Source organism: Anolis carolinensis, chromosome 2 (assembly GCF_035594765.1).
Source record: "Anolis carolinensis isolate JA03-04 chromosome 2, rAnoCar3.1.pri, whole genome shotgun sequence".
NCBI classification, from domain to species: domain Eukaryota; kingdom Metazoa; phylum Chordata; class Lepidosauria; order Squamata; family Dactyloidae; genus Anolis; species Anolis carolinensis.
Genome location: NC_085842.1, coordinates 146,131,934 through 146,149,106, shown reverse-complemented (window position 1 = coordinate 146,149,106; position 17,173 = coordinate 146,131,934). Strand labels below are relative to the sequence as shown.

The 17,173-nt window shown below is 39.7% G+C and overlaps 1 protein-coding gene across 1 annotated transcript; it reads right to left on the bottom strand.

The window, feature by feature from the left end:
* Positions 1-10,905: 10,905 nt before the first annotated feature.
* On the bottom strand, positions 10,906-15,506 carry LOC107982405 (resistin). Its single transcript, XM_016991279.2, has 4 exons — positions 15,347-15,506; positions 14,264-14,409; positions 12,011-12,088; positions 10,906-11,821 (listed from the first exon to the last, which is right to left on the bottom strand). Exons 2-4 carry the CDS (start codon positions 14,388-14,390, stop codon positions 11,691-11,693), a joined length of 336 nt encoding a protein of 111 aa, XP_016846768.1. The 5' UTR covers positions 14,391-14,409; positions 15,347-15,506; the 3' UTR covers positions 10,906-11,690.
* Between the last annotated feature and the right edge of the window lie 1,667 nt (positions 15,507-17,173).

Here is a 17,173-nt window from a genome sequence, read left to right as displayed (position 1 = left end):
TTACATATAATATAAAGGGTGTACTTAGATTACTCCCTTGTCCGTGCCTCTGGTGACCCTGTCTTCTACTCTGCTAGTTCCAGCGAACATCACCGACTTATGACCTCATTATTTCTTGCCTGGAGTCCTGCAGCCTTCTTTTTGACCTTCCACTGTCTTCCTTCTCTCTCAGAACACATTGCTGCTAAACTAAACTACCTCTGTTGGTGCTCTGACCTTACCACGTGGCTACTTATGCCCATAATTTTAAAACACCTGCATACTGGCTTAACGTTGTAGCAACAGTCTTTCAATACTATGGCCACGTTTTCCATTATTGTAATATGGAGTTTCTCTGGTGAGAAGAACATGCTACTCATATCTGGACAGGGTTGCATTGTTTAACCACAGATTGCCTTTAAGCCAATATTAACAATTTGTACAAAGACCTTCTAATTTTCTGTAATACAGAAGAGAGGCGCATTTCCCTTGAATGAACATTCTTGCCAAGGTCAGTTTTATATTGTACATTCACCAGATTCTGTGGTTATATTTGCAGCTCAAGAGCATTACATGCAGATTTTATTATTTTCAGACCCAATCTACTGCCATTATAATGCAGATTTTAACTGCACTGTGTAGTCAGTGTAGACTCATATGATCCAGTTCAATGCAGTTAACAATGCAGTTCAACTTGCATTACAATGTCAATGTAGATTGGATCTGAAAATATGAAAATCTGCATGTAATGCACTTGAGGGGGGCAAATCTAACCACAGAATCTGGTGAATTGACACATAACTGGCATTCTGAATGAGTTGTACAGTGACAAATATTAGAAGGAAGAAATTATTAAGCTAAAGTAAAATTGAATAATCAGTAACTTTTCTACCAATAGACATTTTGAAATTGTGTCCTTCCTTTACACATAAGGCTGCAGAAAGTGTTATTCGTGATATCAGTTAAAACATATTTCCTGCTTGAAGTGTGAATTGGCCTTGAGTTAAGAGCAAAGCATTTAGTGCAGAGAGCCTTTGGAACCTGGATTACCTGAAGTTTTCTTTTAAATAAGTGATTTTAGGAGTTTCTTTTCTTCCACTGCTGAAATTTTAAGGAAAACAAAAGAGAAGGGGCAAATGAATTCCAATTTTCCCAGGTAAGACACTATTTCCATTTGCAGAAGAACAGCAGAGGTGCTATAAAGAACCTTTAGTATTGTGAAAGGCTTTCACGACAGGAATCACAGGGGTGTTGTGTGGTTTGTATAGGGCTGTATAGCCGGCCATGTTCTAGCAGCATTTTATCCTGACGTGTTGCCTGCATCTGTGGCTGGCATCTTCAGAGGATTTTCTTTAGTATCATTCAGTATCATTTCCAGCAACTTGACCTAAACTTTATTCAGAGGCTGTAATCACTAAATCCTTTAGGATAACACCTCCAAAAGAACTTAAAGATTCTCTTCAGTGTCTTAAGAAAATAAATTGTTGGTCTTCTGTAGTGTGTGCGCTCTCATTTGTGCAATGACGAAGTTGGCAGATGGAATAATAAACACCATGTATTAGCCACAAACTAACCCTTTTCATTCATAGATTTCAGAAAAATCTTATAATACGCAGGATCCTGCGCAAACAAACAGAAAATGTTGAGTGTGTAGGACACCAATTTTAGAGAGATTTTAGTGCAATCTTGATAAGAGTTGTTGAGCAACAGTGAGATAGCTTTTCTGGACCGTTTTTCATAACTTTTTTCTGCTGCTAACAGATGCAGTAATGTGTCAACATTATCAGTGCTGCTGTTATCTGCTGATCATTTTTTCCTTTTACCACCCCCCCCCCCCAAAGAGTAGTGCAACAAATGTCATAAAAACAACTGTTTCCAAACCACATCTTCAAGCACAGGCTGAGCACATGAAAGGGGAGAGGGGTTGCACTTTCTGATCCTTATTAACATGTGTATTTACTTTTGATTGAAAAATCTGTGGGAGACATATACTTCCAAATTGTTGTCCATAGGCTCTTTATAAAATTGATTTACATTAGTTTTAACAAACACACACAAATTCACAACAAAGTAAATAGCACTGAAGAAAAACCAAAAAAAGGAATTTACATATGTAACAAATATGAGCAGCTAAACTAACTGATCACAATATGCACAACCAACTATACACTATTTTGAAAAGCAACAACCCCCCCCCCCCCAATGAACTGAAATTAAGTGAAGAGAAGAAGCAATTTGTAAAATCTGCAATTACGGATTTAACTAGATTCTACTTATTAACATTACTAGAAATCATAATCACAAATTATTACATTATTACAATTTTTATGGATAAAAAATTCCATAAATTAAAACATCACATATGAGTTCTTCATGGTGTTGCTGATACCAGGATAATAATTCTACTCCTTGTTCATGTAAAGCAGGGATGTCCAAACTTTTTAAGTTGAGGGACAATTCATGGTCCCTCAGTCTGTTGGGGGGCCAGACTGTAATTTGGGGGGGGGGGGAATGAACACATTCCTATGCATATTTCTTATTTGAGATACAAAAAAACCTCACAAAAATACCATATATAAAACAAAGAACAATTTTAACGTAATGTAAAGGTCCTTCAGTGGGAAGTGTGGGATGCTTTTGATTGATGAGCGAGTCAAGTTAAAAAGGATTGTTGTTGTGATTACCCTTGAAGTTGTTTCAGACAGTGCCATATGCTGCCTCAGAGTCTGATGGAGTCTCCTTCTCTGATGGTTTTTCAGAAGAGGCGCCATGGCTCTCTGTTGAGAGTGCTTTGATTGTGGTGGGGGGCTTATAGTTGCTGCCTGGTTCTTCCCAAGGGAGGAGCCACAGCGAAGGGCAGACCTTTTGGCAGGACGGTGGAATGGGACAAAGATGGGGCAGAGAAGGAACTAACTGCTAACTGCGAGAGAAATAAGGTCGAACATTGTGAAAGCCATCCACTGCATGACTATCACCAGAGCCAGCCCTAGGTAGTTTTCAAGTGTAGGCGAACAGAATTTTGGCGCCCCCCCCCCCCCCCAAACCAATCACTGAAAAATAAAAGCGTTGGATAAGCGAAAATGTTGGATAATAAGGAAAGATAAAGGAAAAGCCTATTAAACATCAAATTACATTATGATTTTACAAATTAAGCACCAAAACATCATGTTTTACAACAAATCAATAGAAAAAGCAGTTCAATACATGGTTTATGTTATGTAGGAATTACTATATTTGCAAATTTAGCACTAAACGTTGAACAGGGATATAGGGCAGTGTGGACTTAGATAACCCAGATAGCCCTCAGTATTGAAAAAAAAACCCTCTAAAATCAGTACAATAAATAAAGAACAACACTCTGAAAACAGAAGAAACCCAGACAGTAAACAATCAGGGACAGCTAACTCCTCCCAAAAAAAGATTCTCCCAGGCAAGAAGAAGCCAGGCCTTGAAGCCACAGGGCCATTAAATGCTAATCAAGGTGATTAATTCATTCACACATTCACACATTCACACCTGCTTCAAAGAAAAGTTCTTTCTCCCATCCTGGACCTTCTACAGATATATAAACCCCACATACCTAGCTTCCAAGTTCCCACAGACCTCACAATCTCTGAAGGCCCCAAAAGTGGGCTCGCGTGGTGCGAAGGTGGGTCCGCGCTGGCCGAAAGGCCCAGCGCGGGCAGAGGGAGGCCCAGCACGGCCGCCGGGAGGCCCGAAAGAGAAGGAGGTGGAGAGCGGTGCCCTCCTCCCAGGACAATGGCGCCCACGGGATGATGGCGCCACAGGCAAGTGCCTAGTTCGCCTTATGGTTGGACCGCCTCTGACTATCACCCTCCTCCCACCAGACTCAAATCAAGGAAAAGCTTCATGAGAACCACCTTGATGTTCCTCCAGCAGCAGCAAGGGTGTCCCTCTGGGCAGCTAAACCTGGCAATTCTAACTGGATGGCCCTCTATGAGGGTCCTCCTCCAGGGGCAAACCAAGAATGGGCAACTTGGAAGTCCCTGAACAGACTCAGAAGTGGAAGTGGGCAGATCTAAAGACAACTTGGCAAGGTAGCACTACCTGGAGGAATCCTCCACCTTGTGTGACTGTGGAGCAGAACAAACAACTCCGCATATGTATGCTTGCCCACAATGTCCTGCCTCATGTACGGAGGAGGAGTTGCTTAAAGCTATGGACAATGTGGTTGCTGTTGCCCGCTTTTGGTCTAAAACTATCTAGTTGCTTGTGATTGCCTTTTTTTTCATCATTTTAAAATGTATTTGTTATGCAATGCTTTTGATACGAAATAAAATCTCTCTCTCTCCTCCCGAAAAGTCTGCCTTTTCAAGGGCCTTGATCTTCAAGAAGGAAGAAATGAACAAAGAGAGGAAGGAAGTCAAGAAAAGGAGGGAGGGGGAAGCAAATAAAGGAAGGAAGTCAAGGAAGGGAGGAAAGGAGCAAGGGAGTGAAGGCTGGAGAGAGAGGGCCAATGGAAATTTGAACAGGGGCCGCAATTGGCCTCTGGGTCAGACTTTGGACATGCCTGATATAAGGAGATGGTCTGAAAAAGGCTTATATCTTGAACACCAAGGACACAAAATTGGGTCATAGTGTTTTAGAGCAGGGGAATTGCATGGCCCTCCAGATGTTGTTGGGCATTAAATTTAGGAAGCCCTACCCAACTCAGCCAATGCTGAGGGATGCTCGTAGTCCAATGATATCTGGAGAACCACATGATTTCCATTTTGCGCATGTGGTTTCTAGAGGTAGTGGCCTCTAGATCAGCAGGTTCTACACACAACATCTAGCAGCATAAGGCAGGGAGAATGTCACAAACTCTTAATCTCTAGAAGCTGACTGCATTGGCACCTAAATCTCCTTTGTGATGTGACAACAGCATTTTCTGTCACACTTGACAGCAGCAGACTGACTTAGAGGGTGCAAGATTTTTTTTCTCTATTGTGTGTCTTGAAGCCAATCAAGTCGGGTAATCATAATGTGCTGTGGCATCATTACGGTATGTCTTTTTAATGTGTTGCAGCAAGACCAGAAAGCAGTAAAGGACACTGATGTCCTGCTTGCTTTCCCAGGACATCAATGCTCTACACAAGTATCAAATCCTTCAGTGGCAAAGTAATGAAGAAATATAGGACAACAAAAATTTGCTGGTTCCCAGTGATACCAATTGAAAAACCCTGTGACTCACATTAAAGGACTCTCTGTGATTCAGCCAAGTAATAGATTCACATGCATTATCTATGTTCTAATTATTTCTGTCCGATTTCTGCCCAATTTCTAGCCATTTCCAGCTGTGTTATGATGCAAGATAGCTTGTTTTGGTCCCGCTTCACCTGTTTATTTGTTCCTTTTCCTAGAACATATATTAAAGTAACCTAATTTGTTTGCCCCTTTTCATGGAAGACATGTGAAAATCATGTAATGTTTTATTTTGGAATTTGGGGGTATTTTGTTTCTGCTCCTCCATTTCACTAGGCTACTCTTCATCTCATGCCTACTGTCTGTTCCCAGATCCATCTTCAAATTACAGCTAATGCTAGATCATTTCCCCAGTTTTGGGTCTAGCAATTGTCTTAAACTCACACATGAAGTTTCACTGGTGCTCTGTTCATTAGCTTTGGAAGAATTGTTAGCTGCATGCTGAGCATATTCCCTAGTCATTTGTAGCCAGTTTTTGCTGGTCATATGTTATTAAGTAATTGGTTAATAGTAATTGCTCTAGTAACATTATGCTTCCCCTTTTCACTGTTATATGCATTTCAACATCTCTATGGGTAGATAATCACTGAATCAACTCCATGGTGGTTGCAAAACACACAGTGTTAATTTGGCTTACTGCAGCCTTGAACCCAGGCCTGTAGCGAGGGGGCGGTTTTAGGGGTTCAACCTCCCCCCCCCCCGAAATTTTTCAGGTTATAAAAAAAACCTGGTTTACTCATGAATTTTAACTGGTTAACCAAATCCCCATGCTAAGTCTATGAGACACAAAACATTAAGAGTCCCTCCAGGCACTATCTCAAGCAGATATTGACAGGTTTGTAGCGGGGAGGGGTGTGTGCTAGGGGTTAAACCCCCCCCCCCCCGAAATTTTTTTCTGGCTACGGCCCTGCTTGAACTGTGTTACCAGAAGTTGTAAGTCTGGAGTAAACTGTGGCTTGGAGCATGTGTGATCTGCTGTGCCACTTTGTATTTGGGAAGTGCCCATAATTGGTTACAATGCCATCCCATTTTCTCTGTGTCCAGGCAGCTGGGGGACGGAGGATGGCATCTACCCTACCCCTCATTCTGGTGTTTGCAGTGCCAACCCAGCATGAAAATGGCACAGCACCTGGAATATTCAGAGCGATGGGGCAATTGGAGAAGGAAGGAGAAGTGATTCCTCCTTCTCCCTCTCCTCTCTCTCTCAATACAGGACTCCTGTTTTCAGGGGGAACCTCCAGCTACCTCAAAAAGGCAAAATGAGTCCCTGTCTTCCTCATCTCACTCCCAAAATGAGGAGCAAACAGTAGCTGAACAAGCGCTGAAATATGCAGATTTGTGGCTTCCACTAAAATAATGACAAATTGCTGTTTGGAAACTTTAATGAGCAACCGAATGAATGCTTTTTGCAAGTATCTTTCCAGAATTTTGTCTATATGATTTAAAACAACAAAAATATTTTAAATAGGTGGAGCCTATCAACTTCTACTACTTTTAAAAAATATATGTGAAGGGAGTCCAACATTTACAAACCAAATGAAAAGGCATATCTGCAGCTTCTTCTTCCCATCTTCTTCTTGGCAACACCCTTGATGAAATTGTCTTTCAAATTCTTAGATTTTAATACAGTGTTCTTAACACTTCAAGACTATAACTAGAGACTAATCTTTGCTGTGCAAGATAATTTCCCCTCAAGTTGCTCCAGAAAGTCTGTACAGTGATCTTACTATATTAAGGGGAGAAAGGAAGACAGCTTGTATTGCAAACAAGCCATATGCGGAAAGAGTAAATTGTGGGATCACAAAAAGATATTACCAGTCTGCTCACTATTGCATATTGTTCTAATGCAAAGATTAGTCTGGCCACTTATTTAGGATGGAGTTCACTATCTGGTGCCCACAGATCTGTCCCTTGCTATACTCAGACATCCATATACGATCTGAAGAGAAAGCATTTAGCCATGTCTCCGGATGCAAAATTCAGAAATGGTTCTGCTGGCTCATGTTGTGTTGGCAAAGCTGGATGCCTTCAAAGCAGACAACCTCACTATAGGGGAGATGAGCATCCCCAGAGATCTGTCAGGTCTGATACATTACACCATTGGGGAGAATACTGCACTTTGCAAAACAGATCCACTGCTGTTTCATAAAGCCCTTCCACAGATGTTTCACAAGCTGAGCATGAGTGAAATGACTGCATGAGAGATATGGGGAAACTCTTTCAAAATGCAGAAGAAGAATGTGAAGTGAATCTCCTTCAAGCAAAATTAAAAAAAAAACACTGTGTGCATTGCCCAAGTTGGGTCAGGGCAGGAATGACTACCCTCCAGATAAATGATAAAATGTACAAGTACACAGTTGGGTAAGAGACCTGATCACACCTGTTGCATCAGTGCAAGAAGAGCCTTTCAAGAGACTTTTAAAAAGCATTTTTCTCTAAACTGCCTTTGATAACTGTCTCATTCAATTTTAGCTGGATGCCGATATGTCCCTCTAAAATACACATCAGCTAATGAGTCTTTACAAAGTCTGTCCATGAGAGAAGATCTTCAGAGTCAGCACATTTTATGAACTGAATTTGTATGGCTTTGTGTCCATGTGTATACTTTTGTTGCAGAGAGTTTTTTATTTTAAAAAATTCCAAATATAGGAAATTTATCAGCCTTTAATTTAGCCATTCTGTAGAATGGAGAAAAAAAACTTTGGAAATTGGTTTCCTAAGATGAAGTTTTTTCCAAAGTACAGCAACTTCAACAGGAATTTATAACCTTGTGTATTTACATAAAAGCTCTGTTGATTGGCTATGAAAAACAGCATTACAGAACAACCCCACTATTTCCAGATAAATTTCCAGATATCAACAATTTAACGTAAAGTTAGGTGTGACTATTTCTATGTAATACAGATATTTTCTATTTGTTTTTTAAACTGCTTTTGTATCAGGCACAAGAAGGAATGTTTTATCAGAAGTTCATTGCTCATATATTTGTGCTTTCCTAATTGCCTTGACAGTTTAAGAATACAGCTTCCTTCTCTCTGCCTGTTTTTTCCCAAAGTGATCCCATGGTTTAGATCAGGGGTCCCCAAACTAAGGCCCGGGGGCCGGATGCGGCCCTCCAAGGTCATTTACCTGGCCCCTGCCCTCAGTTTTATAACATAATATTTTATATCATTTTTAATAATATAATATATTGTATATACATATAATATTGATAATAATATGTTATACAATATAATACTAATAATACCATATAATAATATTATACGTTATATATTACATATAATATTACATTATAGTGGTATAGTTCAATATAGTAATATATATTGCTAATATTATGCTATGCTAATAATATAATATATTGTATGTACATACAGCTGCTCTAAGTCCCCTTCGGGGTGAGAAGGGCAGGATATAAATGTAATAAATAAATGTAGTAAATGAATAAATAAATAATTTTAGACTTAGGCTTGCCCAAAGTCTGAAATGACTTGAAGGCACGACAATAACAATTCTAATTAACTTGACTATCTCGTTGGCCAGAAGCAGGCCCACACTTCCCATTGAAATCCTGATAGGTTTATGTTGGTTACAATTGTTTTCATTTTTAAATATTGTATTGTTCTTTCATTGTTGTTGTTTTGCACTACAAATAAGATATGTGCAGTGTGCACAGGAATTTGTTCGTATTTTTTTTTCCCAAATGATAATTCGGCCCCTCCACAGTCTGAAGGATTGTGGACTGGCCCTCTACTTTAAAAGTTTGAGGACCCCTGGTTTAGATAGTCTCTCATCCTTTTTACCAATGTAAAATCCATGAGCGATCACCTTCAAGTTTCCTATCAATTTACAGTGACCTTATGACTTTCATAGGGCTTTCTTAGTGTTATCATTGTCCCCCTGGGGGAGAAGAGCAGTATATAAATTGAATATTGAATAAATAAATAATAAAATAAATAAATAGATAGATATCGAGAAATTGGACCCCCAAATTATATACGTAAATTATGAATTGTGAGATGCGGCTCCATTGGGACCTACAGCACGTACAAGCGCCTTTGTCCTGCAATAACCTTTCATGAATTGCTTTGGAATGTTGCTGAACACATCACAGACTCCAGGAAATATTCCTCACATTTCTATAATCCCCTCACAATGGACTGGAATAGGAAACACATAATGGATTTGCGTTAGAGGCCCATGTCTTTTTCCAATTCTCATCTGACATGATCTGGGACATCTCTCAACCATGCTCAAAATCATCATCACCCTAAATCACCTATTGTATTTCTGGACTGGAACTATTGTTTTCACTGTTGCCCCCACATTAAGCCTATCTATCAGCTATCACCACACCACATTCCTTTCCAAACACACTCTCTTTGGAAGGCAATCAATAAATTAAAGAACGCTTAAAAATGAATCAATCACAATTTATTTGAGTTTCCCACAATGGAAGGGACCAACCAGTGATGAAGTTGGAGGGAAACCCCAACCAACTAAGAAGTGGATCCTAGCCAGATAGCTTCTCAACCAATCAGGTGCTAGTGCGGGGATCTTGAATAGCTGTCAAATGTAATAAATATGTTCTGTGTTCACAATTGCAGTATGCCTGTACTTTGGAGTATTTTCTCCTCTTTAGCCACTGAAAGTAAACATCTGATTCGGCCTTTGACCCATCTGTGTCTTATTCAGCCTTCTGGAAAACTTGACATGCTGGACCCTAAACCGACGGTTCTATGGACAAAATGCTTAGAGGTGGCTTTGCCAATTCCTTCCTCTGAAATATAGCCAATAGCATGTGAAATGTGTTGGTGGTTCCCCCATCCAAGTACTAATTAGCACTGATCTTGGTGGTTTCTCCTAGGCCTTTATAAGGATGTGCTGCTCTCCCTGCTATTCTTTTATTGGCAGGGCTTTAAGAGCTGGCTGTTCAGGAGGGAATTGTTCACAGTCTAGATTGTTTACATTTGTTGCTCTTTGTTTGTTTTAACTGTTGTCAGGACCATGGGGCAAGATGAGGATGATGGTAGAAGAATAGTAGTAGAATCCCAGTAGTAGAATCTCAGCCCCTGTAAGAGGAAGAGCCTGATGCTGCTAGGACCTTTCAGGAATCGAAGCACCAGAGCAGGAGGAGAGGAAGAGCAAGCGTTGGCTCACCCCACTCAGCTCCAGCTCAGGGTCGGTACCATCCAGCTGCGAAGGTCCGATTGACTGGCTCAGTGGAGAAACTAGCAGCTGCAAAGACTTATTAGGAGCTGCACAAAAGGCTGGCATTTGTAACAGTTGACTGCTGGAGGCAATCTTTGTTTGGTGCAACAGATGTGAATCATTGATTCATTGAACCTTGGACTATGCTTTTGGATATTGGACGTGTGCTTTGACCCTTGAACTATATTTTGGATATCACACTCGTGCCTTATACCTTGGACTATACTTCTGGATATCAGATATAGACTTGTTAATAAAACACTGTATTTAGACCTGGTGGACACTGGAACTGGTTTGCTTGCTCCTGTTTATTAAATCCTGGACTGCATGTGACTACGCTTGTAACAGTGGTTTTCAACCTGTGGGTCCCCAGATGTTTTGGCTTTCAACTCCCAGAAATCTTAATAGCCGGTAAACTGGCTGGGATTTCTGGGAGTTGTAGGCCAAAACACCTGGAGACCCACAGGTTGAGAACCACTGGCTTAGAAAAAAGGCTGCAGACCTTGACAGGCATTAATTTTATTGAGGTTTTTATTATATGTTTAACTTTTGTACACTTCAACATTTTGGTTGTATCTCTTTTAATGTTTGTAAGCCACCTTATGTCCGAGAATGGAAAATGGATGCTGTTATTATTAAAGTGACATGTATTAATACAATAGAGCCAAAGCCTACCATCATTTTGGCGTGGTAGTAATGACTACCGCAGTTCAGCAGCTACTAGTCCCAACTTTGTATCTTTAAATATCTGCTGCTGCTGCTTGAAATTAGTATGTTTTAACTAACTGTATATGTTGTATTTTAATGTTGTTCCCCAACTCATTCCATGGGAAGACACACACAAGAAATAATAATAATAATGTCGCCATCCCAGGTGACAGTTGCATTGACGAAAAATAACAGGAAAAACTCAGCCGCTATCAGGACCTCAAATTGAACTTCAAAGACTGGCAGAAACCAGTGCAGGTGGTCCCGGTGGTGATGGGCACACTGGGTGCCGTGCCAAAAGATCTCAGCCGGCATTTGGAAACAATAGACATTGACAAAATTACGATCTGCCAACTGCAAAAGGCCACCCTACTGGGATCTGCGCACATCATCCGAAAATACATCACACAGTCCTAGACACTTGGGAAGTGTTCGACTTGTGATTTTGTGATACGAAATCCAGCATATCTATCTTATTTGCTGTGTCATACAATATAATAATAATAACAATTCAAAAGCACTGAAGATTTAAAACTTTTTAGATGTAGTTTATGGAAAAAGATGTAGACTAGCCATTAGAAGGAAAGCCATCAGCGAACTATTTTACAGCACCGAGCAGCAGTCCAGTCAACGTTGGCACATTGGCAGTGACACGTGGAGTTATCACGGACGTCCCAAGAACCACAGGCCTTTCCACAGGAACATCCAGTGACTGTGTAACCTGTGGGTATAAAAGAGCAATTGCTAGAGGACCAGACAACCTATGATCTAAATGGACATCTGGTATGGAAGATGCCCATCTCTGTGTGCAGAATGTATCCTTTTCTTATCCTCCTCTCCACACACCTCCCTCAACTCCTATTTTGATCCCAATCAGAGCTTGCCCCCCCAAAACAGTAAAATGTCTTACCATGAAGGCAGGCAGCAAGAGCTCCACTGGTTTTAATGGTGGTACATGTCAGCTGGCTCTTTGCTAGAGTTGCAGACACTGTAAGATGAGATAAAGGATAACTATTAACTACATGCTCCCCTTGCTCCAAACAGAAGAGGAATCTTTTTTTATACTTCTATACAAATATCTCGGATTAATGGGAATTTATTATTATTCTTGAGTGAATGATCTTTGCACGCATTCACGCACAAAAGAAAAAACCAATTCCAACATCTCTGGGTCATGTCTAAATTATAGTCTTCCATGATCATTCTTCTTTGTTCCATACTGCTGATTCCTACAGTTCTATAACAAGATTGTGAGTAAACTGGCTCTGGACAAGAAATTGCGAAGATACAAAATTTGCACCAAAGGGGGACTCAAGGAAATTAACGCAAATTTTGGATATTTTAACAGCACTGTAAACATCGGGAAGACTACCCAATTCTTATCAATTAAATAGGGAAAAAAAGAAAACTAACTAAAGACAGCAGATTAGTAAATATACAGAGAACTGCACCGGGACTGAAGAACAAGGAGATATGAGCCTACAATAAAAGGGTAAGCAGCAATGACTCCTGCTGGCCATGAAAATAATTACAATGGAAAAAATGTTTTCTTTTAAATTGAGCTGTAATAGATTGTATTGGGTGTAGAAGCGTATTTGCCGGTAGTTTTTGTTTTTCTTAGATATTTTCCTCAGATATTTTGGTTTTATATTTGTTACTTGTTAATAGCAACATTTGCTGTTAAAAACTTTGCTAAGAAAAATACCTTTTAAAATGCACAGGTTGATCTATTTTATGTTCTACTGTTTCATCCTCATGCTAACAGAGAATGTAACCACCTAGATAAGACAAAGTATAGCAAAAATAATACTGTTTAAAAAAAAAAGATTAACACCTTGAGGATCACACATGTGAATGGTGCTGATGAGTTGAGCACATATTCTTAAATGCATTCACAGTGGTACATACGTACTGTATATTTAAGATCAAGGTTATAGGAGAGAGGGCTTTAATACATACTCCAAACTTCCTGCTGATGAACATCATAAGAAGGAAACGGCTCTTATTTTCTAGTTTCCAGTTTGTGGCTTTCTAGTTTCCAGTCTATACTAAAGTGAATAGTGGGCAAAAAAGCAGACCAGCCACACAGAAGCCCCATCTACAATGCCATCCAATGCAGTGCAGTTTAACTGAATTGAACTGTATTGCATAACAGTATAGACTCATATAATCCAGTTCAAAGCAGTTAAACTGCATTCTGAAACAGCATTATGTAGCAGTGTAGATGGGGCCTAAGTGACTTTTCACCATTCACTTCTCTTCTTGCCAACCTCTCAGGAATATTGTGAATTTTTTTTAAAAAAAACAATGAGTTTCTTTCTATGTTATTAACACTTGAAAGGCAGACATAAATCAAATGTCATCATTTCCACAGCCTATGTACTTTGTCCTTGTGCCACAAAGGTTGCTAAAGATGCATAGACTCAGCTGCAGGTATGTATGTGTAGAGGAAGTGAAGTTCTGTTGAACTGATTCTACACAGGTCAACTCAATAATTAATAATAGTTTATTCATAAAAAGGTAAAGGTTTCCCCTGACATTAAGTCCAGTCATGTCTTACTCGGGGGGTTGGTGCTCATCTCCATTTCTAAGCCAAAGAAACTGCAAGTCGCTTCTAGTGTGAGAGAATTAGCCGTCTGCAAGGACGTTGCCCAGGGGACGCCCAGATGTTTTTGATGCTTTTACCACCCTTGTAGGAGGGTTCTCTCATGTCCCTACGTGGAGATGGAGCTGCTAGAGTGAGCTCATCCATGCTCTCCCCGGGTTGTATTCAAACTGTCAGCCTTCAGGTCAGCAACCCAACTTTCAAGCCATCAGTCCTGCCAGCAGGGTTTAACCCACTGTGCCACCAGGGGGCTCCATTATTTTAATTGTTTGATCATAAAGACAGTCTGTTGTAATTCCTTATATTTCCTTTTTCCTTTGACGCTGACTAGTTTTCTATTTCAAATCCCACTTTATCTCTTCTTTACAATATGAAAAGCTATTAATCCAAAAAAAAAATTGGTGACAAGCCTAAAATTGTTCCTTTTCCAAGAAAGCATTGTGAATTATTACTAGAAGGTGACAGTCACTCTCAGGAAAAACTGGGAATTGTTAGAAGGCCAAGGAGCCATTGAGCTTGAAACATGAAGAGTCCCCAACCAGCCCCAGAAACAAATACCTTTGGAATCAACAGCGGCCTTGATCTTCGCGTCAATAGCGCGATCAATACTGCAACATGCCTGAGCATTTGCATAATTTGCAGGAATCAACACAACAAGGAGCAGGAACAAAATGACTTTTATCATCTTGGTGGTGCAGAACTACCTGCAGAGGAAAAGATGTTGCCTTTACATCCTTGACTGACTATGCCAGAGCAGCAAAATCTGGCTCACAGGAGAAGAGAAACAAAGTTCTTCAGAAATGTACAAAAATTACAACATGGCAACTTTCAAGTTTCACAGAATTACTCAGACTTCTTTCTTTGGGAGGCAAAAGATTATCAATGTGAAAGAGAAACTGAAGTACAGTGGAAGACTGACAGAAATAAAAGAACCATTTTGGACATTGTAGCCACCATTCCAGCCTCAAAAAGGTTCAAGGGTGTTTATACACCCGTTTATATCTACTTCAGATTTAATGCCTATGTAGAACCACCCTGAATGTTTCTACCAGGTAAAACAAGGCAGGTGTCTTTATGGTTACACCCATTACATTCCAAGGGAGCTCACCTGATATTTGTCTAATAAATCTAGTACCAAAGCCTCCCATGAGCCACCTAAACTGGCTTTGGAAGGCTGGGAAACTCTCCAGGGCTGGCTTTTGGTAGGATAGATGTTTAAAGCAGGATAGGGAAGAAATCCCAAAAGTTTCACCATGAGCATATTACTTAAGTAATAAGGCATTCTACTGTAATACAAAAAGAAGAATAAAATTAATGCTCCAAATGCCTTGGGGGTGAATTTAAAATGATTTCCTTATGCATACAAAATCTGAATATGTAGCAACAAGAGGGATAAACTATTATACATACTTAATTCAGGATTTTCAAAAGATCTCCACTAAGACATCAACTGGAATTTTATTAGTTTACTCCATTATGAAGAAACTATACACAACCAATGTATGAACTAAAGTTAAAGATAAAGTTATCAGCACTATTTGTAATATGTATTGAGTTAAAAAAACCCAGAAGACTAGCTGTTATTATTTTCCTACTTTGTTAAAAGGGGGAGGAGGAGGAGGAGCAGCTGCTCAAACTCACCTTCAAGTACAAGGAACTTCTTTCAAAAGCTGTCACTAGGTGAACAAACTGCCTTTAAATAAAGCAGAATGAGGAAGTCGGTAATGATTTCCTTTTTCACAAATCTAAACAAACATACACTTTACAGAAAGACATAACTAGTGATCACAAACCAATTAACACACTTTGCAGTGTTCTAAAGAAATCCCTTGTTTGCTCAAAATGTATTTCCCAGAATAAAAGGGGAACAAGGCACAGTTTGTCCAGAATGTTTACATATGAAAATCCCCAGGCATGGAAGACATTTAACATAACATGCAATCTACTCTGGAATTTATGAAAGTCGGAGGTTTGAACCATGATGAAAATTAGATCCTTATTCCTCATATAGATTATCAAGCAACAACACTGTTCTTTTATTCATATACAGTAGAGTCTTACTTATCCAATATAAACTGGCCAGCAGAATGTTGGATAAGCAAATATGTTGGATAATAAGGAGGGATTAAGGAAAAGCCTATTAAACATCAAATTAGGTTATGATTTTACAAATTAAGCACCAAAACATCATGTTATACAACAAATTTGACAGAAAAAGTAGTTCATTATACATTAATGCTATGTAGTAATTACTGTATTTATGAATTTAGCACCAAAACATCACGATGTATTGAAAACATTGACTACAAAAATGCGTTGGATAATCCAGAACGTTGGATAAGCGAGTGTTGGATAAGTGAGACTCTACTGTATCTCCCATATCCCATCTGCCAGGTGTATGTGTGTGTGTTTCCCCCTAGCAATTGGAAAAATGATTAAATAAAAGTTCAATGTTTGTACATTAGACCCTATGGACCAGCACTGAATCTTTGTTTTGGGAGCAAGGGAACTGAGATGACAATTAGCAGTCTTGTATGTCACAGGTTTTCTAGACTCATTTGAAACTGACTTTAGAGCAGGATAAAACAATTGAGACCTATATGGTCATATGAATGAAGCCCCCCGGTGGTGCAGTGGATTAAGCCGCTAAGTTGCTGAACTTGCTAAATGTAAGGTCAGCAGTTCGAATCCAGAGAGCAGGGTGAGCGCCTACTATTAGCTCCAGCTTCTGCCAACCTAGCAGTTTGAAAACATGCAAAGGTGAGTAGATCAATAGGTACCGCTTCAGTGGGAAGGTAACGGTGCTCCATGCAATCATGCTGGCCACATGACCTTGGAGGCATCTACGAACAACGCCGGCTCTTCGGCTTAGAAATGAAGATGAGCACCAACCCCCAGAGTCGGACAAGACTAGACTTAATGTCAGGTGGAAACCTTTACTATGGTCATATGAGCATTGACATTGTATCTGTCCCTGCTTTTGGGCCTTACAGTGGCATTTGATACCACTGATAATATCCTTCGATAATGTTTGAAACATTTGGAAACAAGAAGAAATGCGCTTCCATTATTGTGATCTTACATCTTTAGCACACTCTGCATGGTGGTGCTTGGAAATGATTGTTCTTCAAAAAAGGAACTCTTATATGGCACACCACAAGGTTCCATTCTATTTCCAAAGCTGTTTAATATCTCTATGAGACTTAGAGAAATAGTAGATCAGGAATACTGAAAGTGAAGGGACTTCAGGATGGCTGAGAACTTTTTAAAATTAAGATAATGAAGGCACAATTTCAGACAATTCCAAGAAAAATGGGAGCTGTCTAAAGAAACCAGAATGGACATTAGTGTGTTGGTTGCAGTGTGTAGGTAGGCCATGTGAACATATTAAGAAGCCTCTGTGTCTATGTGAAATAAGCAATACCAACTTGCATGCATTTTTATGCAGCAAAGGTGCCAATTAGTATG

Coding starts and splice junctions, on each gene's coding strand:
- LOC107982405 (XM_016991279.2), bottom strand. CDS start 14,390: ATGATAAAAGTCATTTTGTTCCTGCTCCTTGTTGTGTTGATTCCTGCA. Junction 12,089..14,263: donor GGCCGCTGTTGATTCCAAAG/GTATTTGTTTCT, acceptor CTCATCTTACAG/TGTCTGCAACTCTAGCAAAG. Junction 11,822..12,010: donor TCTTGCTGCCTGCCTTCATG/GTAAGACATTTT, acceptor TTATACCCACAG/GTTACACAGTCACTGGATGT.